Source organism: Pipistrellus hanaki (assembly GCF_964339955.1).
Source record: "Pipistrellus hanaki genome assembly, chromosome: 18".
Classification (NCBI taxonomy): domain Eukaryota; kingdom Metazoa; phylum Chordata; class Mammalia; order Chiroptera; family Vespertilionidae; genus Pipistrellus; species Pipistrellus hanaki.
The window spans coordinates 7656501-7681687 of record NC_140520.1 but is presented as its reverse complement, the minus strand read 5'-3'; the positions used below and the strand labels follow the sequence as shown (position 1 = coordinate 7681687).

Below are 25187 nucleotides of genomic sequence, written 5' to 3'. Positions count from 1 at the left end.
GGTGCCCTTCCCTGGCAAGCCGCCCAGGCCAAAGTCAAAGCTAGCTTGGCTCTGGGTGGGGCTTGTTTTGCAGAAGCTATTATAACCAAAGCCGCCCTTATATGGTTGGGAGAGGTGGGACGTGTCCTTAAAAGGAGTTTGTGTTCTTAAGAAAGGATGAGACTCAATTTCTCCAGGGGCATTTGCTCCCCAAGCCCAGGCTAGCATCTTAAGGATCTGAAAGAGAGCATGGCCAACCAAGACCTTGGAGCCTCTTCCCAGCCCAGCTGCTCACTGCAGGTGGCTGCTCCACTGGTCTATGGTCCACGTGGAAGTAGGCAGGAGAAGGTCTGATCCACTCTTGATCTGGTGAACAGCTAGAGCTAGCTCCCTCTTCAAGGCAATACAAGGACAGGGTCTCATGCCAGGTAGGGATGGAAGTGTGTCTTTGTACCTGGGAGGTGAGGGCCGGGGATATCCTATGCCCCAAAGAATAAAACTCAGTTCTGGTGTCTCCTCCAACCCTTCAAAGAAGGCATTTACTGGCCTTGCTATTCCCAGAAGCTTATTTAGGAGAAAATGAAGGTGCTATAATCCTCCGGTGACCTAGGTTCCATCTGATCTGTTGTAGAGGGCCTCTAAAAACTGAGGTCAAGAAAAACCCAGCTTCAGCCTCTAAACAGCGCAGTTAACATGGTTTCTTCCTGCCCTAACCGGTTTGGCTCAGTGGATAGAACATCGGGCTGCGGACTGAAAGGTCGCGGGTTCAATTCCAGTCAAGGGCATGTACCTTGGTTGCGGTCACATCCCCAGTAGGGGGTGTGCACGAGGCAGCTGATGGATGTTTCTCTCTCATCGATATTTCTAACTCTCTATCCCTCTCCCTTCCTTTCTGTAAAAAAAATCAATAAAGCCGAAACCGGTTTGGCTCAGTGGTGGAGCTTCAGTCTGCGGTCAAGGGCATGTGCCTTGGTTGCGTGCACATCCCCGGTGGGGGATGTGCAGGAGGCAGCTGGTCGATGTTTCTCTCTCATCGACGTTTCTAGCTCTCTGTCTCTCTCCCTTCCTCTCTGTGAAAAATCAATGAAATTTATTGGGGGGGGGGGAAGAATCTGAGAAATATACTTTATTTAAAAAAATCAATAAATTAGAAAAAAATAAAAATAAAAAAATAAAATAAAATGGTTTCTTCCTAATGTGGGGCCCTCCAAGTAAGCGAGGGAAAAGTATGAGAAAACACGCCAAGGATTACAGGATAGATATATAATTTTAATAGTTCATTTAACATAAAAAATCAAGGCTGGATTGGTTTGGGAGAAAAATATCTGATTTGCAGGACATTTTTTTTTTTTTTTTAAATCATGAAATTACAAGTCATTGGTGAAAACAGCCTTCTTCCCCCAGGCTCCTCACGGAGCGGCCTTAGGAAATGAGGTGAATCATCTCCCTCACTCCTCTCCACGAGGGCTTGGCTCTCCTCAAAGCCCGAAGGGGAAATCAATCCTCCATTGCCTCTTCGCGTTTCTACCCAGAGCCGGCCTCTAGCCCCTCGGGAAGCCCCGTGTCAGGTCCAAGCTCCTGAGACCAGGGTCCTTCGGTTCCCCAGTAAGGATGGGCACCTCGGGTCGGAGAAGCCACAAGCAAGGCCACGTGGAAGGGCTGAAGGGCTTTTGTTTGTCAACTTGTGTCGACAGCTGTCAGTGTTCCCAGGTATGGCCACCTTATAGACACGTCCATAGTCACAGAGGGAGAGGAGGGAGGATGGAAACCCTGACCCAGGCCCCACCATCTCATCATGGCGCCACCAAAGTCCCTCTCAGAGGGGCTCATTGGCAGAGAAGCCAGGAGCTCTCTTTGACCAGATACTGGGGCTGTAGGAAAGATCCCCAGACGCGCCAAAACTGGTTTGGTTCAGTGGATAGAGCGTCAGCCTGTGGACTGAAAGGTCCCAGGTTCTATTCCAGTCAAGGGCATGTACCTTGGTTGCGGGCACATCCCCAGTGGGGGGTGTGCAGGAGGCAGCTGATCAATGTTACTCTCTCATCGATGTTTCTAGCCCTCTATCCCTCTCCCTTCCTCTCTATAAAAAAAAATCAATAAAATATATATTATTAAAAAAAAAAAAAATCCCCGGATGGAAAAAGGCTGGTCCGTGGAGAGGTATAAATGTGCAGGTATCAAAGGCAAGAAGAGCATCCTTATCTCCTCGCTGTGGCTAAGGCACTGAGAAGAAAGAAGGGATTTGGGAATGAAGATGAAGAGGGAAGGAGAAAGGCTCTTCTGGACCCACTTGCTTAGGGAAGATAAAAAAATAGGACTGAGAGGTGGGGTTGGGGGGGGGGGGTCTACCACAGGGGCCCCGTGACTGTGCAAAGAGGAGCATCGAGGAGCAGGTGGAGCCACGCCAGCGTGCCCATTACCCATACGGTTCCCCACACCCTGCTCCGGAGTGGCAGGGAAGCAGGTGACAGGAATCAAGGTGGCGGAATAACCTAGGGCATTTCCCTGAGCCTGAGGATTAAGGGCGAAAGTAATAAAGCTTTATATACATGGCAATTTCTTTCCCTCCCTGGCCTGCTCACTCCCCCCTCAACCTGTCTGCTGACCATCCCTGCGGCTGTAAGGGCTCAGGTGGCCTAAGATACCCGCTCCTCCAGAAGAGAAGGAAAGTCCGTCCGTCTACCACCTCAGCCCGGATACCCTTTTATCACCACCACTCCCTGTCTCCGGTCTGAATGACTGTGTCCCCCGAGAGAATGAGGGATCGGAGGCAGGACAAAGCAGGGCTGGCCAGGACAGGCCTCTAGCGTGGTCTCTGGGCCTTGTGGACCGCGAGCTAGCAGGAGCTGGTCTGCAAATTGCTCTCCGTGAGCAGCGATGCGATGGAGGAAGGATCGTACACGCCGTCGAATTCCTCATCAGAGCTCAGCCCTTCGTGTTGGAGGGCCGACTCAGCAGCAGCTGTGCGGGAAGCTTTGCGCCTGAGTCAGAGAGAGGAATACTGGTGACGGAGGGAGGTGGAAAGATGGAGACAGCCACCCTCTTCACGCTAAAGAGGCTCCCGATTCTCCCAAGACCTAAAGCTACTCCCAAGGTTCCCCACCTAGCAGAGATTTGGGGCGATGGGGTATGGAATAGAGGCTGAGATCCTAAAAGGCAATCATCCAAGCTTCCAGCCAGGAATAAGTGGCTTCCAAGTCCCATCTGAGAGATCCTCTTCTCCCTCAAGGTCGTCAGCCAGGAAAGCCCGCCCCCTTCCGGCTCCACCATCCCGATGGGGCAGGGGCAGGGAAGCGGCCATTACCAGGAGTCCTTCTCCAGAGCCTTGATCCGGGTCTGGAGCTGTTCGTTGACCTCATGCTGCTCCTCCAGCTCACGCTGGGCCTTCTTCCTCAGGCCGTCCAGCCGCTCAATTTCCTCTTCGGCCTCATCCACCTGCCTCTTCAAAGCCTTCACCTTCAGGCTTAGCTGGGAAGGAGACCAAGCCCCCACATCAGAAAAGCATCTGCTGCCACTCAGCCTGGGACCCCCCCCTGCAGCAATCTTTTTTTTTTTTTTTAATATATTTTATTGATTTTTTTTTTTTTTTTACAGAGAGGAAGAGAGAGGGATAGAGACATAGAAACATCGATGAGAGAGAATCATTGATCAGCTGCCTCCTGCACACCCCCCACTGGAGAAGTGCCTGCAACCAAGGTACATGCCCTTGACCGGAATCGAACCTGGGACCCTTCAGTCCGCAGGCCGACGCTCTATCCACTGAGCCAAACCGGTTTCGGCTGTAGCAATCTTGACAAGGAGTCACTGCCCTCGGAAAATGTGGTGACCATGAGCAAGTTCCCTAAGCTCTCGTGTTTGCCCTGGGGATTAAATGAGTTAATATGAGTGTGTGTGTGTGTGTGTGTGTGTGTGTGTGTGTGTGATGCTTAGAAAGAGAAGCTAGCACATCACAAGCACTGATGAACACATGTGCTTCCTAGAACTCTTACAATCCAGTCCTTTCAGTCAAGTCTCTGCGTTGATACAAGAAAAGTCTACGTTTGGAAGACCCACGAGATGGGACCAACCTTGGCCTTCAGGCAAACGCAGTATCTACTGGCCGCATCCTTGCGTGGCCCCGGCCATGGCCCTTACCTGGTCTTTCTGGTCATTGACATGCTGCCGCTCATCGTCAATCTGGATGGACAGCTCTTTAACCTTCCGCTCCAGTTTCCGGTTGGAGGACTGCAGCACGGTCTTCTCCCTAAGACGGCGGCGATGGGGTAGGGGGATGTCCATGGCAGTCGCCATTTCTAAATTAACCCCGATTTGGCATTCTCATGCCCCCACAGACGCCTCTCAGTCATGAGCCCCACCATTAGGCCGGGGAGGATCCAGGGCAGATCCAAAGGACTGGGGAGATAGACATCATTCCCATTTTAGAATTTCTGCAACTCTCTCTCTCTGTTCTCTATCAAGAAAGAAGTCCTCCCAAAAGATCAGGCCAGGTTGGCCACGTCGGAAGCAGAAAATGGAGGGAGCAGCAGAGGAGAAGCGTCCAGAGGGAGAGAGGAAATTCGGGTCCACCTCACCTCTCTTCTGCCTGCAGCCGCTCCTGCAACTCCCGGTTCTGGGATTCGAGCTGCGAGAGGCTGGAGTTGGGCTTCTGGAAACTTTCGGAGCTGGCCAACCGGCTCTTCAAGTCCTTGTTCTGAGAGGGACAGGAAGCCTCCAGTTAAGCCTTCTTCTGATCCCTGCCAAGGTCATCCTTCCCGCCTCCCGTGACCCGTCCCCAAGACCCCCCCTCACCTGTCTCTCCAGGGAGATCTTGTCACACTCCAGGTCCTGCCGAGCGGACCTCTCCTGCATAAGCTCTGCCCTTAGCTGGTCCACCTACGGGGTGGGTGAGAGGAGCCAGACTTGGGGAAAGCTGACGCTGAGCCACCGAGCTGAACCAAGGGAGGCAGAGTGACCGCAGGATGCTCCCTGAATGCTGAGTCCGCAGATTCCGCTCAGAGGTAGACACCGATGCAGAGGAAGGAAGGGGTTACCTGGTCCCGGCCACGATTCACCCTGTCGGTCAGCAGCTCCACAGTGTTCCTCTCCTCATCCAGCTCCGCCTCCAGCCGCGAGACTTTTTCCTGTAGGGGAGGGACAACAGGCTGGACTTTTCTCTCTCACTCAGCACCATAGCCTGTGGGTCTCTGCCTCTGCCTCTGCCCAGAGCCACCACGGGGCTTGTGCCCTCCGCTGACCAGGTGTGGCATCCAGGGGCAAGAGTGGAGCCTGCTCTGGCCTTGGCCCCTGAGCAGAATGACAAACCTCAGCTCATAGGGCAGCCCCAGGACCCTATTGGGAGAACAGAGAAACCACAGGTCTCCCACCTGTGCCAGATCCCAGGCCGCCTTCTCCCCACCCCCCTCCCACCACCACGAGGCCACCGCACCACGTCCCCACCTCAAGGCCCTTGAACTGCCGGGTCCTATCATCCTGGGAGCGCTTTTTGTTCTGGGCCTCTTGCTCCAGCTCCTTCAGCCGCTGGGCCAGCAGCTCCTTGTCCAGACGGGCTGCGTCCCTGTCCGCCTGGGAGTCCTGCAGGGCCTGCCGCAGTCTCTGGGTCTGGGCAGGAGGGAAAATGCAGCCGCTCGGAGAAGGAAGGGGAGGACAAAGGGGTGGCAGCAGCCCACAGTTTTTTTTAGAATTGCCAGTGTATGGTGATAATAAAAAGCAAAATGATTTTTTTTTAGTCCCTCTTGTTTCTTGTTTAAAAACTTCCTGCACAGCCTGGAATCACCTGAGGAGTTTTTAAGACTACTGATCCCTAAGGATTATGATTTCAATGGTACAGGATGCAGCTTGAGCATTGGAATTTTTATAAACCTTCCCAGGTGGCTCTCATATCCATCTGAGTTTGAAAATCCCTGCTCTACAGACAATGCATCCCTATTGTCTGTGCCTAGGGTAGACCACTCCCTCCCCCCTCCCCCACCTCGGTATGTCGCTCTACATTAAGGTTAGACACTAAACCCGGGTCTCCCAGGATTCCTGGGCCACAGGTTTCGTTCAGAGGCAATGACCTTCAAACCAAGGACCCTGGAAGGGTTCCCACCCTCCTGCCACGTCAGCTCCTACCTCATCCTGAAGCCGGTTCAGCCCCCCAGAGGTCTTCTCGGCCTCGTTGGCCCACTCCTTGGCCTGGCGCTGGGCATCGGCCACCTCCCGCCGGGCCTTGTCCTTGTAATCCTCCAGCTGGACCTGGAGCTGCTGCAGGGCTTGCTTCGAGTCATCCCCCATCTGCTCCAGCTGGGACACACAGAACAGGACGTTCTCAGGACCCAATTCTTCTCTGGGTCCAAGCTCCCAAGACTCTCCCCGAGATTCTTTCCTGCGGAAGCAGCCCTTTCTTGCTCTGTCCTGGACCTGGGACTCTGGCATGGCTATTAGTCATGTATAGATTGCCTGGGTTCGAATCCTGGCTCTACCACCTCCTAGCTATATGACCACAGGCAAGTCGCTTATCCTCTCTGGATCTCAGTTTCCCCATCTGTGAAATGGAATAATAATAGTACCTACATCACAAGGTTGTTGGGGGAGTTATATTAGTTAACTATGTAAATGCATGCAACAGTGCCTGATACGCAATAAACCTTATTTCAGCACATCCAAAATTCCAAGGGTTTACCACTAAGAAACATGTGCCGACTGAACTATGACCTACCATCAGTTACAAGCCAAAACTCAACTTCAGAGATAATAAAATGCACATTTCAGAACTGAGGAACTATACTAGCTGTTTGCTCTAGTTTTATCATGTAAGAGGTGAGGAGGACAGCCTTAGCTGAAAACGAGCAATTTAATTCCTTTTCTTCCTCCCTCCTTCTGCTACCCCAAATATAAAATTCTCCCACTGAAGCGTCTTACACTCAGGTCTCACGGAGTTCTAACGGAGAATTCAGGAAACATTTCCAGGGATCAAAGACCGTAAAGGAATGGAGTGTGGGGAGAAGGGCAAAAGCACTGAGGGGAGGCAGGAAGGATGCCACTCTCTGAAGATTTGACTTTGGCCTCCCCAACAATGAACTTGAGGAAAGCAGACAGCACACAGTCTGACCCACATCCCCCCGGTCCCCCAGGCAAGCTTCTGACAGAGCTGGGCCTCTCCCAGAGCCCAGATGAGACGCCCCCTGCCCCCTGCCCACCTCCTTGTTCAGTCGGTCCACGGTCCTGTCCAGCAAGCGCTTCTGCTCTTCCAGCTCCGCCTTGCCCCTCCGCAGGGCCTCCCGCTGCTTCGCCTCCTCCTCCAGGGCCCGGTTCAGCGCCTGCTGCTCCTGCCCCATGCGGGCCAGCCCACGCTGGGCCTCGTCCAGCCGCACCTCCAGGGCCCGCTTGGCTGCTGCCAGGCTCCCCTCCTCCTCCTGGGCTGCGCTCAGGGCCTCCTCTAGCCGCTGCTTCTCTGCCTGGGTCAGGGGGATTGGACCGAGAGAAGGCAAAGCTTGGACGCTAGCCATGTGGAGGTGAGTAGACGGGAGAGAAGAGGAAGAAAAGGGTGAGCCATGAAAGCAGGCTCAGAGGAAGTAGGGAAAAAAAATAAAAATCAAGACACAGAACGTGCAAAGGTTGGGAGATAAGAGATAAAAAGACTGGGGCGTTCACACCAAAACACACTCCAGGAAATACGGCAAGGCGAACAGAGGGCTTGGAGGCAAAGGGAAAACACGAAGAGCAGAATAAAAGTGATGGCTGAGCCCTGCCCGGTTTGGCTCAGTGGAGAGAGCATCGGCCTGCGGACTGAAGGGTGGGTCCCAGGTTCGATGCTGGCCAAGGGCACATGCCTGGCTTACAGGCTCGATCTCCAGTACTGGGTGGGGGTGAGGGGGCGGGCGTGCAAGAAGCAGCCAATCAAGGATGGATTCTCTCTCATCATTGATGTTTCTATCTCTCTATCCCTCTCGCTTCTTCTTTGAAATCAATAAAAATATATTTTTTAAAAAGAAAAAGCCGAAACCGGTTTGGCTCAGTGGATAGAGCATCGCCTGTGGACTGAAGGGTCCCAGGTTCGATTCCGGTCAAGGGCATGTACCTTGCTTGTGGGCACATCCTCAGTGGGGGGTGTGCAGGAGGCAGCTGATAAATGATTCTCTCTCATCGATGTTTCTAACTCTCTATCCCTCTCTTTTCCTCTCTGTAAAAAATCAATAAAATATATAAAAGAAAAGAAAAAAAGTGATGGCTGAGTAGTTAGCGAGGGACGAGAGGAGGAAGGGCTGGCAGGAAACCAGCAAGGTCCGCGGAGGCACTGACCTCGAGCCGCTGCACCTTGTCCCGCAGCCGTGCCTCCGCCACTTCCCCGCCCTCCGCCAGGCCCCGCGCCTCCTTCAGCTGCTGCTCCAGACCCAGGATGCGCCTTCGGAATTCGTCGTTCTCCTCCTGGGTCTCCCGAAGCGTCGTCTCCACTGCTGCCCGACGTTGCCCCAGCACTGCTGCCTCTGCCTCCGCTGCCATCTGAGCCTGCGGCCGTGCAGAGGGGCGGCTCAGACCCCACGGCTCCAGGCTCCCGTCCACGCCCGGGAGAAAAGCACCCCACAGAGGGGCCACGAGACCCGGACTTCCAGGAGGGGCTGCCGCCAACCAGAGGCTGGCTTCCCCTGAGAAACCCACCCCCCTACAGGGACAGCCCGGCCTCCCTGTGCCAGATCCTGGCGGCCTCCACCACCGCACACCGAGGACCAAGGAGCCGGTCGGTACGTACCCATGCCAGGTAACTTTGGCTCCTCAGCCCTCCAGACCCCTCCGCCTCCACCTCCTAAGCCCTGTGCCCACTCCCCTTGCCTTGGAAGCCTCTTCACAGTCCTGCCTCAATTGCTGGAGGGTCTTTTGCAGCTGGACGTTCTGCTGCTCCAGCCCCCGGCCTCGGTCGGCCTCGGCCCGCAGCTGCTTCTCCAGCTCCCGCTCCCGGTGCCGCCCGGCCACCTCCTGGCTCTGCCGCTCCGCCCGCAGCTCCTTCAGTTCCTCCTGTGTCCGCCGCAGCTCCTGGGAGGGCAGGGGCATGGCAGTAGGACCAGAGGGCCAGCCGGGATACCGGGATGTGGGGAAACTGAACCCCCATGCATTGCGGCATGGAGGGAGTGTCAGTTGGTGTGGCTGCCCGGGAAAGTGGCTTTTGGTTTCTCAAAAAGCGAGCCATGGGGTTACCGCAGGACCCAGGAATTGCAAAAACACACGCTCACGGTACGGCAACAGTAGGTTCACAGGTGTATGTGCAACACCAGAGTGCATTCTTGCATTATTATTTACTAAGCATTGCATCTTTTCCGTAGGAACAACTGGAAACCTACTTTTGCCACGCCCCGTGTATGCCCAAGAGCATCAAAAACACGTTCGTTAAACACGTGTGCATGGCCCTAACTGGTTTGGCTCAGTAGATAGAGCGCCAGGCCTGTGGACTCAAGGGTCCCAGGTTCAATTCTGGTCAAGGGCGCGTACCTTGATTGCAGGCACATATCTAGTAGAGGGTGTGCAGGAGGCAGCTGGTCGATATTTCTCTCTCATCAATGTTTCTAGCTCTCTATCCCTCTCCCTTCCTCTCTGTAAAAAATCATAAAGTATATTTTTAAAAAATTATGTGGAATGAGACTAGATGAGGGTATGGATAAAAAAGGATTCTCTGTTAAAAAAATACTTTGAAAACCAAAATATGTGGCACATATCTACTGGTGCTGCCCTGATTTCTTTTTTAGAAAAATTAAAACATGATCTCTGGTTCTAATTCATTAGCTACTAACGACTTCAGACAATACTGTAATTAGGCTGGAAGGTTATATAAGTCTTCAATATGAGAAACTAATTACAAAGAAAAAGAAAAATAGCATATTGTTTATTGGTGTATATTGGACTGTTTTCCTAATTTATACTTTGTTTATTGGCTACATATTTGATAAAATATACTTAATGTATGAGGTAAGTTAAATACTAGGTATTGCTTTTTAGCTTTATCCAACATAATGTATCAACTGAGAATGTCCAAAGGAATGCCCAGGTTCACTATGTCAACTAATATAGTGAACAGATTTTAGACTATCCTTGATACTTGTTCACTTCATAACAATATTTTACTTTTTTTAAATATATTTTATTGATTTTTTTTTTTTTTTACAGAGAGGAAGGGAGAGGGATAGAGAGTTAGAAACATTGATGAAAGAGAAACATCCATTAGCTGCCTCCTGCACACCCCTTACTGGGAATGTGCCCGCAACCAAGGCACATGCCCTTGATTGGAATCGAACCTGGAATTCTTCAGTCCGCAGGCCCATGCTCTATCCACTGAGCCAAACCAGTTAGGGCCATAACAATATTTTAAATTAAATGTCTTAAAAATGTAAGAGTACTTTTGATTTCACAGCCACCAAATATATTTGGTTAATCTTTATTATGTTTTTCTCCACCAAATATTTTGTGGTAAGCTCAGGCATTTATGTACCTGGAGAATTATCCTTTAAAAATATGATTACCTTGATTACAATTAAACAGTCTTATGGTAAAGGCATGATGTGTAAGCATTGATTAATTAATACTTAGTAACTGAGCACCTGCTTGTATAGCATTTGAAGCCAGCATAGTGAATGTAGACCTACAAGGAAACTCAGGAGGCCATAAATGTCAGTTCCCTAGAATTAATGAAAATCTTTTCTAAGTTTCTAAAGCACCCAAAACAATGAGTTGCTTTCTTATCCTTTATAGACTAGTACTAGGAATGTGAAAAAAAAATGATTTGTGTTTACTTCAATTTTATGCCCTTAACATTTATAAAATATCATATATGATAAACCATGTAATTCTACGCCTAGATTCTCTACTCTACGCAGCTTTCAAATTGCCACGTGGCTTCCCATGTAGGTCAGCTGGCCGTGCCAATGCAAGTATTCCAGTCCAGTACTCTCATTGTAAATCAATAAACGGATGCTCTGACGTTTGTTTGACAAATACAGTTAATGAGTGCCCTCTGAGAGACAGAGCGGCTCTTGTTATGTGACCAAGTTAGGTTTCCAAACTTGCAACAAAAAAAAAATGACCCTGACGTTTCTCAAATCCACCTAAATGCCGCTATGCATGAGGTCTCTTGGGAAGCAGCCAGCAGCCTCTTAATATATTATTCAGCCTGGCCACTGAGAGCCCTTTCCACTAGAAACTTCTATACTCAGGGAGACCAGCCAGCCCCGCTGGGTCAAAGACTGGGTCGAAATAAGGCGGGGCAGGCAGGATGGGGCCTACAAACCAAGCACGAGGGAGACAGCCACACTCATGTGGGGACCCTCGTGGACAGATAAGGCAGGCTCCTAACACCCCAACCCTCCCTTCGGCCCCCAACGCCCAGATACCTTCTTGAGCTCCTCTGCCTGGCGAGAATCTCCAGCACCGGCTCGGGCCTGCCCTAATTCCCTGTGCAAGGCATCTATCTTCTCCCCAAGCTCCTCTTCCATCTCCTCCTTCTCCATCCGCAGCTGCATGAGTCTGAGCCCAGACAGGTGAATCGAAAGGGAAAAGGGACAGGGTCAGACCACCTGCCTGGGAGAGGTTGGCAGCACAATGAAAACCACCTTCCTGGAGGCTAATGCACTGAGTACCCAGGCTCAGGAGGGAGGAAGCTGGATATATATATATAAAAAAAAAGCAGTTTGAGAAGCAGAGAGCGCCACATGAGTGGGAAGGAAGTGGGATGTGGATGAGAATCACGGATGTGTATTCCTGAGAGAGGGGCACGGTCCTTACTCTTGCTTGGTGGCTCTGAGCTCCTCCTTGTTCTTCTGGAACATGCTCTGCCAATGCCCTGTCTCCTCCGAGGTCTCCTCCAGCTCCCTCTGCAGCCCCCGCACCAGGGCCGACATCCGCTGCTTCTCAGCCTCCAACGCTGCGTGGTCCTGAGGAAGGGGAGAGTCAGAGGGCCAGAAGGCTTAGACGGGAGAGCTCACGTCAAACCAGTGAGCGTGCAGAAGGGCAGGCTCGGGCCCAGAGGGTGCACACCCCGACACCCGGTGAAACCCCCAAGGGAAGGTTCTCCCCCCAAGTCATTATCCACACCCCTCCATCATCTACAGCAGGGGTGGGGAACCTTTTTTTCCTGACAATAACTATTTGGATATGGCACAATATCATTCACGTGCCATACAAAATGATCGACTTAAATGTCAGCCTGCTCTATTTGGTCAAACATTTCATTAACTCACTCCTAATGCCTCGGTGGGGCCAGACCAAATGGTTTTGCGGGACTTACGTGGCCCACGGGCCAGGCGTACCCCATCCCTGATCTACAGGAAGCCTCCTTCCGTTACTTCCCCACGGAGCTTTGACTGCACACCCTCTGGTACTCCTGACCCGCACGCCCTCTTCTGCCACCATAGGTTTCCTGGCCCAGGTTTTCATTCCATCTCCCGTGTGTCTTTTTGGGGGAGTCCCATCACAACCGCGAAGAGTCTAAAAATACCCAAGACCTCCGGGTAGCGCCCTTCCCAGGCCCTGCTCTTGCCACGTGCCTGGGTCGCGTCTTGCATGCTCCGGCGAAGCTGCTCCGCGTCTCGCTGGTACTGCTGCCGGACGCTCTCCACCTCCTGGTCCCGGGAGGCCACCTCCTCCTTCAGGGCCCCCTTCAGGGCCGTCAGTTCCCGCTCCCTCAGCCTCAGCTGCTCCTCCACCCGCTGCTTCCCCTCCAAGACCTCCTCGAGAAGTTCCCGGGTCTCTAGCAGGTCCTGGGAAAGCGAAAGTGCCAGTACAGAGATGACCACCTGTGAGGAGCCACCTGCCTAGACATTCATTCCGTCCATCACAACGTTTTTGCTAAGTGCCTATCATCTGTTAGGCATGGTCCCAGGTGCTCCGTGACCTCCAGGAGGCTTAAGGGGAACCCACCGTTCTGGGCTCTGTTAGGTCTGTCTGAGAGCATCCTGAGGAGTACCCCCATACTTTGAGGATACTCTAGTTCAGTGTTTCCCAAACTTTTGACATATGTGTACCCCTTCTATAATTTTCGTAACGCGGAGTACCCCTCGTACTCATGAGAACGCAGAATTAGGCGCAGCTAAGCACGGTGCAGTGCATATCCCCACCAAACTCAGGTGCAACGAGTACCCCCACCAAACTCTTCCCATACCCCTGGGGGTACGTGTACCACACTTTGGGAAACACTGCTCTAGTTGAAAGGAAGCAGGGGCTGGGGACCGCAGCCCACCTCCCTACCTTCATCAGCACTTCCTTCGCAGGCTCAGGACCTTGGGCCTGTTTCAGCTTGTCCTGCAGTTCCATCACCTGGGTCTGCAGCCCCTGTCGTACCCTCTCAGCCTGGTCCAGGAGGAGTTTCATGTTCTGGAGCCTGATCGTGAACAACAGACCACATTGCTGAGCGCTACGTGTCAGAGAGTTTTCTAAACACTTTACATCTATGATTTCATTGAAACCTCCAAGTCTTTGTCCAAATCTTAACAAGAACTCGACTAGCCCTGGCCGGTGTGCACAATGGTTAGTGTTGGCCTGCAGACTGAAGGGTTCCATTCCCAGTTAAGGGCGTGGACCTGGGTTACGGGTTCAGTTCCTGGCCCGGTTGGGGCACGTGTGGGAGGCCATCAACCAATGTGTCTCTCTCACATGGATGTTTCTCTCTCTCCCTCTCTCTCTCCCTCCATCCACTCTCTTTAAAAAAAATCAATGGAAAAAAATATCCTCAGGTGAGGATTAACAACAAATACCTCCCCTAAATACCTTATTTAATACTGTAACCTGCTCCCATAACCTGGCCCTTCTGATCTGCTATAACTTACTCTACTTCTCACATATGAAAATTTTACTTAAGAATATATTTATTGCCCTAGATAGTTTGGCTCAATGGATAGAGCGCTGGCCTGTGGACTGAAGAGTCCCAGGTTCGATTCTGGTCAAGGGCATGTATCTTGGTTGTGGGGATATCCCCAGTAGGGGGTGTGCAGGAGGCAGCTCATCGATGTTTCTCTCTCATCGATGTTTCTGGTCTCTGTCCCTCTCCCTTCCTCTCTGTAAAATAAAATATATATATATATATATATATATTTTAAAGAATATATTTATTGTTTACAGTTTGTTACCTCTCACTAGAAAACCATTTCTGAAGAGCAGGGCTCTTCCTCTGTGTGGTTCACTGATGTACCTCAGGACTCTAGATCAATGCATCACACGGCATCCATTGCAAAAACATCTGTTGAATGAATGTCTGAATCCTCACAACAATCCTGGGAGGTACTATCATTGACCCCATTTTACAGGTGAAAAGCCTGAGGCAGAGAGGCAAACCAGGTACCCTAACGCATGCGCCATCACCATTATGGATAGAGAAGGGGAAGAAGGAGGTCACTCATACCTATCTTTACACCATCTCTGCCAGCCCCTTTCAGCTTCTGGAGAATTCCCTGTCTCCCTTTGCCCACAGGCAGCCTCTAACTCCAACCACTGCCCCATAGAGCCTCCCCAACCCTCCCAGGCACTCACTCCTTAGTGCTCTGCTGGGCCTCCCCCATCCTTCTCTCCAGGAGCGCCTGCAGGCGGCTGCACTCTTCCGCCTTCTCCTCCAGCTGCCGCTCCAGCCCAACCCGGGACGGCTCCAGTTTCTGCCGTTTCTGAAAAGGAAAGGAAAGCGGGTGCAGAGCAGGGAAAGCCTCTGAGAAGGACCGGGAATGATGGGAATTCTAACATTTATTGACACTCACTGTACAACAGGCTCTGTACCAGGGGACGCATGCAGATTGTCTGCGCTTAATCCTCAGAATAAGCCTGGGTGTGTGTGATGGCTTAAAACACATCACACATTTTTTTTTTACATTCCTTTCAAAAGGAGAAGCCTCTGCCCTTGAGCATGGGCCGGGCTTAGGGACTCTTTTCTAACAAGTAGGAAAAGGGGGGAATGACATGTAGTTGCTGAGACTAGGTCATACAAAGGCATGGCTGCTTCCTTCTCTCTTATGTCACTCGCTCCGGGGAAAGGCAGTTGACTTATTTTAGGGACGCTCAAGCAACCCTACGAAGAGATCCACACAGCAAGGAACTGAGGCCACCAACCACCAGCCACAGAAGCCCCTTTTAAAACTAGATCCTCTAGTTCCAGTCAACTCTTCCAATAACTGTAGCCCCAGTCAATACCTTGAATGGAACCTCAAGTACAAAAGACACTGAGCCAGCACTGCCCGGCTAAGCTGCTCCCAAATGCTGGCCCTCAGACAATTCTGGGAGATGTTTGCATGAAGCTGTTCAGCTTTGCGGTAACTTATTACACAGCAGTAGATCACTGATACACTCCGATTGTGATCCCCACTTGACAGTCAAGGCCACAGAGGCTTAGAACAGTTCAAGAACTTTCCCAGGGTGTTACAAAGCCCAACCACGGAGGATACCGGGATTTAAACTGTTAGTTTGACCCGCAGCTCACCACTTAACTCCGACACTGAACAGAGAACAAAGGGAGTTACAAGCCACCACTTACTGAGCACCAACAGCATACAGGCAATACTGGAAAAGTTGGAAGCAGTATTTATTTATTTATTTATTTTGAGGGGGGACAGGGGGAGTACACAGACGTTAGAATACATTAACTTGAGATTTTATTTTATTTTATTTTTATTTATTTATTTATTTTTAAATATATTTTATTGATTTTGTACAGAGAGGAAGGGAGAGAGATAGAGAGTCAGAAACATCGATGAGAGAGAGTCATCAATCAGCTGCCTCTTGCACACCCCCCACTGGGGATATGCCCGCAGCCAAGGTACATGCCCTTGACCGGAATCGAACCCGGGACCCTTCAGTCCCCAAGCCGACGCTCTATCCATTGAGCCAAACCGGTCCCGGCTAACTTGAGATTTTAAATGTCTCCTCTGCAACTTACTACCTTGAGCAATTTACTTAACCCCTTTGACCTTCCATTTTCTCACCATAAAAAGAAGCCCAGGATGCCTACTTTACAGGGTCACTGTAATTATTACATAGGAGCCAGGAGGGCACCTACTACAAAAATTACACTTAATACATGACAGCTACCATTACCACCATCATTATGACGATGATGAAAAGAACTGAGGTAAGTAATTTGCTCAAGATTTATGCAGCCAGTTAAGTGGCAGAGCCAGGATGGGAACTGCCAGAGGAAATGGAATGAAGAGTAGCTGGACTCCTGATGAATGTGCTCTTCCTGTCTAAGCGCTAGGGAAGCCCAGAAATCCTTGCTGGTACTAGCACACTTTTTTTCTTTCTCTCCTTTTTAATATATTTTATTGATTTTTTTTACAGAGAGAAAGGGAGAGGGAGAAAGAGTTAGAAACATCGATGAGAGAGAAACATCGACCAGCTGCCTCCTGCACACCCCCTACTGGGGATGTGCCCGTACATGCCCTTGCCTGGAATCGAACCTGGGACCCTTGAGTCCACAGGCCGATGCTCTATCCACTTAGCCAGGCCGGTTAGGGCTAGCACACACTCTTGTCTCGCAGGACACATGAGCGCTTCTCCCAGACTTGGAGGAGCCAGCCCAAACTGAAGGTTTTCCCCTCAGTGGTTCTTCCTCCCTCCTGTGCCTCTACCCTCTCCTCACCTTCACCTCTTCATCCAGCTTCTGCTGTAGCTCCTCCACTTTCCGGGTGAGTTCGCCCTGCCCTGCCAGGGACTTAGCAGAAGCCGGAGCAGCAATCTGCCGGAGACACGGTGGGGAAGGAAGTGAGCCCACATCCAGATCCTGAGGCCCAAGAGGCCCTGACCCTGACCCTGACCCTTGCTCCCAACCACGAGAAGGCCACTCACCACCAGAGGCTGCACCTGCTCCAGCACCAAACTGACCTTCCTCCTCACCGATGTCTCACTCTCCGAGCTCCTTGGGGGATGAAAGGGCAGACGCAAAGGTGAGGAGAGGGGAGAGGTGGCAGAGAGGAGGGGAGTTAGGAGAAAGAGCATGGGGGTGGGGAAGGAAGTTAGAAGGAAAAGAAGGGGGGTCCTGCTCACCCCTCCCTCAGGATGCCGTAGATGGTGGCCTTCACGTGGTCCACACCGCCCGGTGGGGTTGCCTCCTGCTGGTCCCGGAGAAGGTCTGGAGTGGATTTGAACTGCGAAAAAAGAGTAAACCCTAAACAGGGGTCTTCAAACTACGGCCCGCGGGCCACATGCGGCCCGCAGAGGAGTCTGATCCGGCCCGCCAGGTTTTTTGGGCAGTGAGCGCAGCCGAGGTGTTACAGTAGGAATTAGTAGTTCATATAGTCCGGCCCTCCAGCTCTCTGAGGGACCGTGATCTGGCCCCCACTTTAAAAAGTTTGAGGACCCCTGCCCTAAGACATAGGAATATTAAGCCAGAGGCCAGTGTAAGGTTCCGACGGGCCAGACGTGGCCATGAGGAGACAAGGCCCTTCAAGCATGAACGAGCCTGAAGTCAAGTAAAGAGGCGGCAAGACCACTGAGGCCCGAGCCACAGACCAGGGAGTGGGCCACGCAGGATACTCCTCTCCCTGCTGTTGCAAACCAGCTTTTCCTCAACAAGCAGATCCCAACCGGCAGTGAGCTGTGCTACCAGTAATTCTGCACCAATGACAGTTCATGTGTCAGCGTGTGTAAACGATTTACTATGAGAACGGGCTTCACTTTGTCGCAGGGTAAAAATCACTCCCCCTCTCATGGGTGGGAGACAGCGGTGGGAGTTTTGGCAAGAGCACCTATCCTCCGAGCCTGCCTCCTGCACCCGCCAGCCCTAGCCAATGCCAGTGACCGAGGCACAGAAGGTCTTGATCTATGCTTGGGAATGGTGATGTTACAGTTAGCTCTGTTTCCTTTCTATGTTTTTGTTTTCTTAATATATTTTATTGATTTTTTTACAGAGAGGAAGAGAGAGGGAGAGAGAGTTAGAAACATCGATGAGAATCATCCATCAGCTGCCTCTTGCACACCCCCTACTGGGGATGTGTCCTCAACCAAGGCACACGCCCTTGACCGGAATCAAACCCGGGACCTTTCACTCCTAAGGCCGACACTCTATCCACTGAGTCACACCGGGTTCGGCTCTCTGTTTCCTTTCTGATTGTGCCCCTGGCCATCTGTCCACGTGGATGGAAAAGATGGAAGACAAAAGGTAGAAATATCCCGCCCTTGGTCCTTTGAACCAGCAAGGGGCCCCAGGGCCTGGGTCAGGGCTGCCGAGAAGGGGCCAGGGTTTGAGGGCAGAGAGGTGGGGTCTGACCTGCAGCATGGCAGGGTCCTGGGTCCTCCCTCGAGGCTCCTCGAAACTCTGGAGGACCCAGTCCTGGGTCTGGCGGGAACGGCTGAGCCCGCCGGGGGCGTTCTGGCTCGGCGCCGGCTGTCTCACGCCGCCCCCGTGGTCGTCACGCTTCCCGCTGGGGCCCCAGGGGCTGGGGGACCTGCGCTCCCGCTGCTCCAGGGGGTCCCGCGGGAGCCGGTTGTCCAGGCTCTGGCTCCGCTTGCGCTGCTCGGGGGGCACGGAACGCATGCGGCGGCCGGTCCGGCCCCGGGCCTGGCCCCCCTGGCGACTGTCAAACTTGCTGATGAGGGAGTCCACGGAGGACAGGGGAGCCGTGTCAATGGTGCTCCCTGGGGGAGCTCCGTGGGGGGCCAGCTCCAGCATGCTGGTGCTCCTGTGGCCCGGACCCATAGGGGCCAGGCCCGTCAGCGAGGCCTGGGACTGGGAGCGCAGGAGCCGTCCGTCCCAGGGGCCCCCCGGCTCCTCGTCGGACATGCTGTCCTGCAGGCGGCGGCCAGGCGGCTCCCTGGCCCGAGAGTAGGCGCCCTCAGGGAACTCCGCGTCCGGGCTCAGGGCTCCCGGGGCCCCTCGGCTGTTGGCCCCCTTGATTTGGACCCCGAAAGAGTCGCCCCCTTTCTCCCCGCTGTTGAGCACCACGAAGGGCTGCCCGGCGATGCCCTGCACACGCACGGCGACCCCATAGCTGCTGGTTCTCGCATCCTTGGCCGGGCGTCGCCCCGCGTGGCGCAGGGTGCCCGCCTCCGGGGTGCCCGCCGGCTCTGTGATGAAGCGGATCTGGACTCCGTGGTCCACCGGGCTCCGGGGCTCGGCCATGGCGAAGGCCTGCTCCATGGGCAGGAAGGGTCCTGGAAGACAAAGGAGAGCATGTCAGCGGACACCCAGAAACCTCCTCTCCCCGGCTGTCGGGAGGGGACGGTCCTGGCCGTTCCTTCTGAGTAAGACAGTGGTTCTCATACCTGACCTGAGCAGCAGAAGCATCTCAGAGGCCTATGGAAACACACACCGCTGGACCCACTCCCGGTTCCTGAAGATTTCCATTTCTCACAAGCCCTGCCTAACAGACTCCTCCATCCGAATGGGAGAGTGGGGCCTCCAGGCCTTCAGCTCATTTCAAATGCAGGGGAACCCCGAGGTTTTCTGGCCATTTCTGGGATGCCTAAGCTGACAGCAGTGATGTATCTGGATTGGGAGTACTGAGAGCTAGGGACAGGGGATGGGTACACGACTGGCTTTCTATTGTGTATCTCTCTTTGTCCCTTTTGAATCTGGAACCATGCAGGTGTGTTGCCTAATCAAAAAAACAACAACAAAGTAACAACAACAAAAAAACACACAACAAAAACAACAAACGTAAATAACATGTGAGAGCCCTAACCGGTTTGGCTCAGTGGATAGAGTGTCGGCCTGCGGACTCAAGGGTCCCAGGTTCGATTCCGGTCAAGGGCATGTACCTTGGTTGCGGACACACCCCCAGTAGCGGGTGTGCAGGAGGCAGCTGATGGATGTTTCTCTCTCATCGATGTTCCTAACTCTCTCTCCTTCTCCCTTCCTCTGTGTAAAAAATCAATAAAAGCCGGAACAGGTTTGGCTCAGTGGATAGAGCGTCGGCTTGCGGACTGAAAGGTCCTGGGTTTGATTCCAATCAGGGGCATGTACTTTGGCTGCGGGCACATACCTGGTAGGGGGTGTGCAAGAGGCAGCTGGCCGATGTTTCTCTCTCATCGATGTTTCTAGCTCCCTATCTCTCTCCCTTCCTCTCTGTTAAAAAATCAATTTTATATATATATATATATATATATATATCAATAAAATATATTTTTAAAATAATGATGACATGTGAGAGTGCCAGTCCGAGGGGCCCCCAGGACAGGCAGACTTGTCCGCCTGAGGGCCAGAGCCAAGCCCACCCACGGCCAGCTGCCCGGTCCACATTGCCCAAGCTCAGAGTCAGCGAATGGAATGTCCTGCAGGTGTGCTCCGGCTCCCGGAACTCGGGGCGGAGCAGTGAATCAGAACTCCAGCTTCTGCTAATCTCCACCAGAGCCTTGCACCAAACCGGAGGAGGGGCCTCTAACTGCCAGACAAAGACACGAACAGACCCGGCTCCTCCTCCCAGGGGAGCTCTGGGCCAAGGAAACTTGGCAAGGGCTCTCCGGGGCTGGTAGAAGGGCCGGAGGCCCAGGACATTGGGAGAGGAGAAGGCAGGGCCACCCTCCAGGTGAGGAAGGGCTTGGAGGGAGGGAGTCTCCTGCAGAAGGAAGTGCATTCCTAGCATTCCAGGCCCTTCCCCACCAGAGAAAGGAACCGAACCGGGAGGGAGGGAGGGGGCCCTTACTGGGGGGGAAATAAACCTCAACACCTTTTTCAATGTGGAGACCTCATTAGAGAACATAATGAAAGCAATACCCTATCGCGCCCCCCCTTCCTCCCCGGGAGACAGCCCACCCAAACTTCACCACAGGATCTCGAGGTTCACATGAACACCTTCAAGTCCACCAACGAGCCCCAGGGCCCCGGTCTTCCACGCTTCAGGCATCAAGGTCTTATCTGACTCAGATATTGGAATTCAAGTAAGATATGGAATCTCAGGGCCCTATGTTGGATGGAGTTCAAGTAAGATATGGAATCGGGCCTGACCGGTTTGGCTCAGTGGATACAGCATCGGCCTGGGGACTGAGGGGTCCCAGGTTCGATTCTGGTCAAGGGCATGCGCCTTGGTTGCGGGTACATCCCCAGTGGGGGGTGTGCAGGAGGCTGCTGATCGATGTTTCTCTCTCATCGATGTTTCTAACTCTCTCTCCCTCTCCCTTCCTCTCTGTAAAAAATTAATAAAGTATATTTAAAAAAAAAAAATGAAATAAGAGAAGCCACAAGGCAAAGGGACACGTTTTCCAAACCATTCGTCCAGTAGAAAAGGCAGTAGACTAGAGTCAGAATCTGGCCTGGAATCCTAGCTCTGCTCTTCCCTGGAGGTATATAACCTTGGGCCAATCACCACTCAGTTTCCTCATCTTTAAAACGGGTATAGCGATAATACTGCATGAGGTCTAGACAATAATTCCATAGGTGTATACAACTGTAAAAACGTATCTTTATACACTCCCTATTTTTGCGCTTTATTTACTTAGGTCCTGCTTGAATAAAAACGTCAAGATATTAAACATGAGTTTGCCCCATAGCAGCATATGCCTGTCACCGAGCCGACAGCACAGTGGCCTGCACACTCGCTGGTCCTTCCAACGGGACTGCCTGGCGTCACTTGGCTCACAGATGGGTGTCCCTCCCTCAGAGGAGCCTTCCCTAACCACTCCTCACAAACTAGCTCAAAACCATGTTATCTGCTCCACCGGTGTCCTTCAGTGAGTCTGCCTCAGCTCATTTTTATGTATTTATCACAGCGATTCACCGTTTCCCGTCTGTCCCCCCACCAGCCTGTAGACTCCTAGAAGGCAAAAGAACATGGCTCTTGGCTGACTCCTGTGTCCCCAGGATCTGTCACATGGTAGATATGGGTAACGACTTGTTCAAGGTTGTATCTTGAACCAAGGCAGCCTCCCACAGCAGTGGGGTTTGCCCGAAGGTTCCTCAGAGCTATTGCTCGTCTGCCCTCGGAGCAAGACCTCTTCCTGGCCTGGTCTCCTTGCCCCATTCCGCCATAATTTTGGAACCAGATGTGCCTAGACGGCCAACTCTCAGAACTCACATGATTTATTCATCGTACAGCTCTACCCTGCCAGGACATCCATCTCCTGATCGCCCAGATCCAGGTCACAAAGTTCCTGGGCTTGGCTCGATACAGTGCACAGCCCCTCGCTGCTCAGAGCCCTAAGTTGTTGGGAGGCAGCCTGAGCCGCACCCGCAGGCCCAGCGAGTCCCTCACCTCGCACACCTCCAGTCCCGGGACATGTGACAGGTCAGGGGCCAGGAGGGCTGAAGGAATCTCTGGGCTGGGTCAGAACACAAGGCTCTAAATGATTCAACACGGAAAACCCGAAACCTATCCGCCTTCGGTTACAGAGGACGGCGGGGCGGGGCCAGGGCGCTGGGCAGCTCCAGAGCCTTGCGTAAGCCCCAGAGGCAGGTAAACAGTGATCTGGCGCCAGGCAACACGATGGAGGGCAGAGCCTTCACTCTCACCAGATAGAGGCCTGGCCCTGCTTTTCCCGCCCCTGGCCTGGGCCCCAGGTGTTCCTCACCCACTGTCCTCTGGGAAGAGACCAGGCCTCAAGCTTCATGGGTCTGCCTCTGTCCTTCCGGTCTGCACAGAGGGGAAGACACTGCCCTGGTACCAAACAGCCACTTCCCCCCCAGTTACTCATTAGCCTGCCCTGCCCCAATTCCATCCCCTCTGGCCCAGACACAGCGTCTGGCTCCCAACGAGGAGTGACAGGGTCTCTGCCCTACTGGCCGGAAGTGGGGGTGGGGTGGTTCGGAATGCAGAGACTTTGCATCCCATATACCAGGGCTGGGGAAGAAGCGAGATGGTACAGAGCTAGCCCGTTTAGAAAACGGGAGGACTGGAATAGAGATTAGACTCCCCTCGGAAGAAACAAGGAAAGCAAATGGCCAGCATAGCCAAGGACAGCTCCGTGACCTTGATCATTCAGCTCCTACGTTCCCCTGGTGGATGCGGAGAGATAGGGAGGTTCCCTGTGAATCCAGAAGGAATCCTGCAAGTGGACTCCTGGCTCGGTCCACTTAAAAAGGCCGAAACCTGAGAGCCAGGCTAGAGCTGCTTGGGCAGTGTAGGGGGGGAAAAAAAACACAATGAGGAACTGGGCCCCTGCAAACTGGCTGGACTGGTTTGAGAGGCAAGGGGAAAGGGAGGGCCAGGGAGACTCCACTGGCAGCGAGGAAGGCAGACCTGCGTTACTCCACACCACAGAGGAGGCTGAGGGGCAAAACCCACAGGCTCTGATCTCGCAGAGACGCCAAGGCCCAGGCTCTGAAGGAGGAGGCAGAATGCAGAGAGGGAACGGGCGGGAGGAGCAGATGCACTGAACGCCTGGGGAAGGCCGGCCCGTGTGTGGCAGGAAGACCGCCTCTCTCTACTCCTCCCTCTCAGGCCCCCAAAGGGGCATTCCTGACCCCACGTTTTTACCTCGGCCTCCTCCCTGGACCTTAGCTCTCCCCTCCCCCACATGAGGAAGAGCAGCCCTATCCCCCTCTGACCTCCCACAGAGGCGAAGGCACGCAGGTCCGCCTGGGGAAGGCAGGAGGGAAGGGTTCTAGGAAGCCAGAATCCTCCCAGGGTCCTGCAAATCGCTGGGTTATCAATCAGTCCCCTAGCGCCAGCCCCCGACTCTCCAACATCCCCGGGATGAAAGAAGGGGTGCAGGGGCGCGTGGAGGCCACATAGCGGTTGCTAATTATTTCCCAATTACGACAACTCTCCTCCGGCAGGGCATCAAAGGGGCCCCGCGAAGGCTGGCTGGCTCTGGCTCCCTTTCCTTCCTGCCCAAGGCAAGGGAATCTGCCTCCCTAAATCTTGTCGGGGCCCCCATGGGCACCTCTCATCCAGCTGGAGGCTTGAAGGTGCTAACTCCCCTGGTTTTGAGGTCCCCTAAAGAGTCCTGTCCATTTCCGGCATCGCTAGTGCCTACTGACTGCCAGTCCGAGAGCCACCATGGTCCTGGGAGTCAGGGAGGTCAGTGTGGTTCCAGGGAGGAACGGGAATCAGGATCCGAGAGGCACCAAGGAGACGGGTCAGGCTCCCACACAACACCCCAGGACCCCCCTAAAAGTGCAGGAGAAGGTACCTGTGCTCGGGGGCAGGGTCTGACTGGCCCCGGGAAAGAGGCCTCATGAGAAAGGAATTGTTCCAGACATCCTGCAGGCCTGAGGATCCTGCTTCCGCATACCCCTTTCTAGGAGGGCACTCTTTCAAGAGGAAGAAGGAAAAACCCTCCCTGCCATGAAAGCACAGAGGACAGCCTTCAACAGTTTCCCACCAGCACAGAGATGGGAGGGGAGGGGGGGAACCCACGGCCCGCCCCTCAGTGTGGCTTATTTGGGACCGTCTTCGCCTGCAGGTGGCTGGCTAGAGAAAGTGCCACACCTCAGGGCCACCCCAAAGCCAGGGGGTGTCAGCACCTTCTTCCCATGCCCTCCCCCTTCCGACTCTGAGCCCCTGACCCCACGAAGCCGAACTCCTTCCCCCCCAGCACCCCAAGCTCCCCCAGAAAGCCTGTCGTTGGGACCGGACCGGGCATCTGATCTCCGAAGAGATCCTGGCTCTGAACCTCCTTTCTGTCCTGGGCATAACCTTCGCCTCAGGCGCCCCTCCCTCACCTGGCACCCGCCCAGGCACCTGCCACTCGCACCCCGGAGGGGGGACCAGCTGTCACTCAGAACTCCCACCTTACCTTGACCTCCCCCCCCCCCAACCCGTCTCCCACTCAGCACCTGTGCCCCGGAGGGAGGTGGCTCTGATCGCCCGGACCCCCGCCCCTCGGGGTGCCCTTGTCCCGACCCGGTTCACTCACCCCCGCCGAGCTCGGCGCTCCCGGGCTCGGGCTCGGCTCGGCTCGGGCTCGGGCTCGGGCAGAGCTCCACTCGCGGTTCCTGGGGGGCCCCCCGCCCCTCAATCGCTGGACACTGCCTGCTCTTCACCCCCCTTCCCACCAACCTGTTACTCCCCTCCGAGCTCCACCCCCATTGGTCGTCACCACGCGCGCCCCGCCCTCCCCTTCCTCTGATTGGTCCGTTTCCCGCGGAGGGCGGGGCCGCCTCCAGCACCCCGGCCCAGGGTCGCCAGCCAGGGTGGGCGGGAGAGGTGCGGGCTGGGTCACGTGGGCCGGCGGGAGGGGGAGGGCGAGGGGCCCCAGGAGGCCATTTTTTAGGGGGTTCCCCCCCAGCCCCCAAAGGCGCTCCTCGGCCCCGGGTTCCATCCCGGGAACCTCAGGCCAGAGCATCTTCTGGGCTCCGCTGCAGAACAGCTCCCGGCCTCCCGCGTTCTCAGCCGCGA

General features: G+C 53.8%; 1 protein-coding gene across 8 annotated transcripts; it reads right to left on the bottom strand.

The window, feature by feature from the left end:
• Window positions 1–1235: 1235 nt before the first annotated feature.
• CGN (cingulin) lies at window positions 1236–24859 on the bottom strand. Of its 8 annotated transcripts, none has more exons than XM_084865399.1 (21): window positions 24849–24859; window positions 18182–19065; window positions 16960–17060; window positions 16762–16831; window positions 16556–16651; window positions 14464–14591; window positions 13186–13318; window positions 12486–12698; window positions 11725–11873; window positions 11334–11466; window positions 8788–8988; window positions 8260–8466; window positions 7158–7415; window positions 6091–6261; window positions 5416–5577; window positions 5010–5099; window positions 4768–4851; window positions 4551–4669; window positions 4114–4222; window positions 3284–3447; window positions 1236–2960 (listed from the first exon to the last, which is right to left on the bottom strand). In XM_084865399.1, the coding sequence occupies exons 2-21, from the start codon at window positions 19049–19051 to the stop codon at window positions 2816–2818; spliced, it is 3603 nt and encodes a 1200-aa protein (XP_084721525.1). In that variant the 5' UTR covers window positions 19052–19065; window positions 24849–24859; the 3' UTR covers window positions 1236–2815. The 8 variants fall into 8 exon arrangements, with proteins under 8 accessions (XP_084721525.1, XP_084721522.1, XP_084721526.1 ...); XM_084865396.1 differs by lacking the exon at window positions 24849–24859 and adding an exon at window positions 24706–24821; XM_084865400.1 differs by lacking the exon at window positions 24849–24859 and adding an exon at window positions 23980–24000.
• Between the last annotated feature and the right edge of the window lie 328 nt (window positions 24860–25187).

Bases quoted from the DNA above. Each gene is read 5' to 3' on its own strand.
- CGN (XM_084865399.1), bottom strand. From the start codon at position 19,051: ATGGAGCAGGCCTTCGCCATGGCCGAGCCCCGGAGCCCGGTGGACCAC. The intron at 14,592-16,555 runs GTGAGGAGAGGG...TTTCCTTTTCAG, and splicing joins AGCTGGATGAAGAGGTGAAG to AAACGGCAGAAACTGGAGCC. The intron at 13,319-14,463 runs GTGAGTGCCTGG...GTTCACGATCAG, and splicing joins GCCCAGCAGAGCACTAAGGA to GCTCCAGAACATGAAACTCC.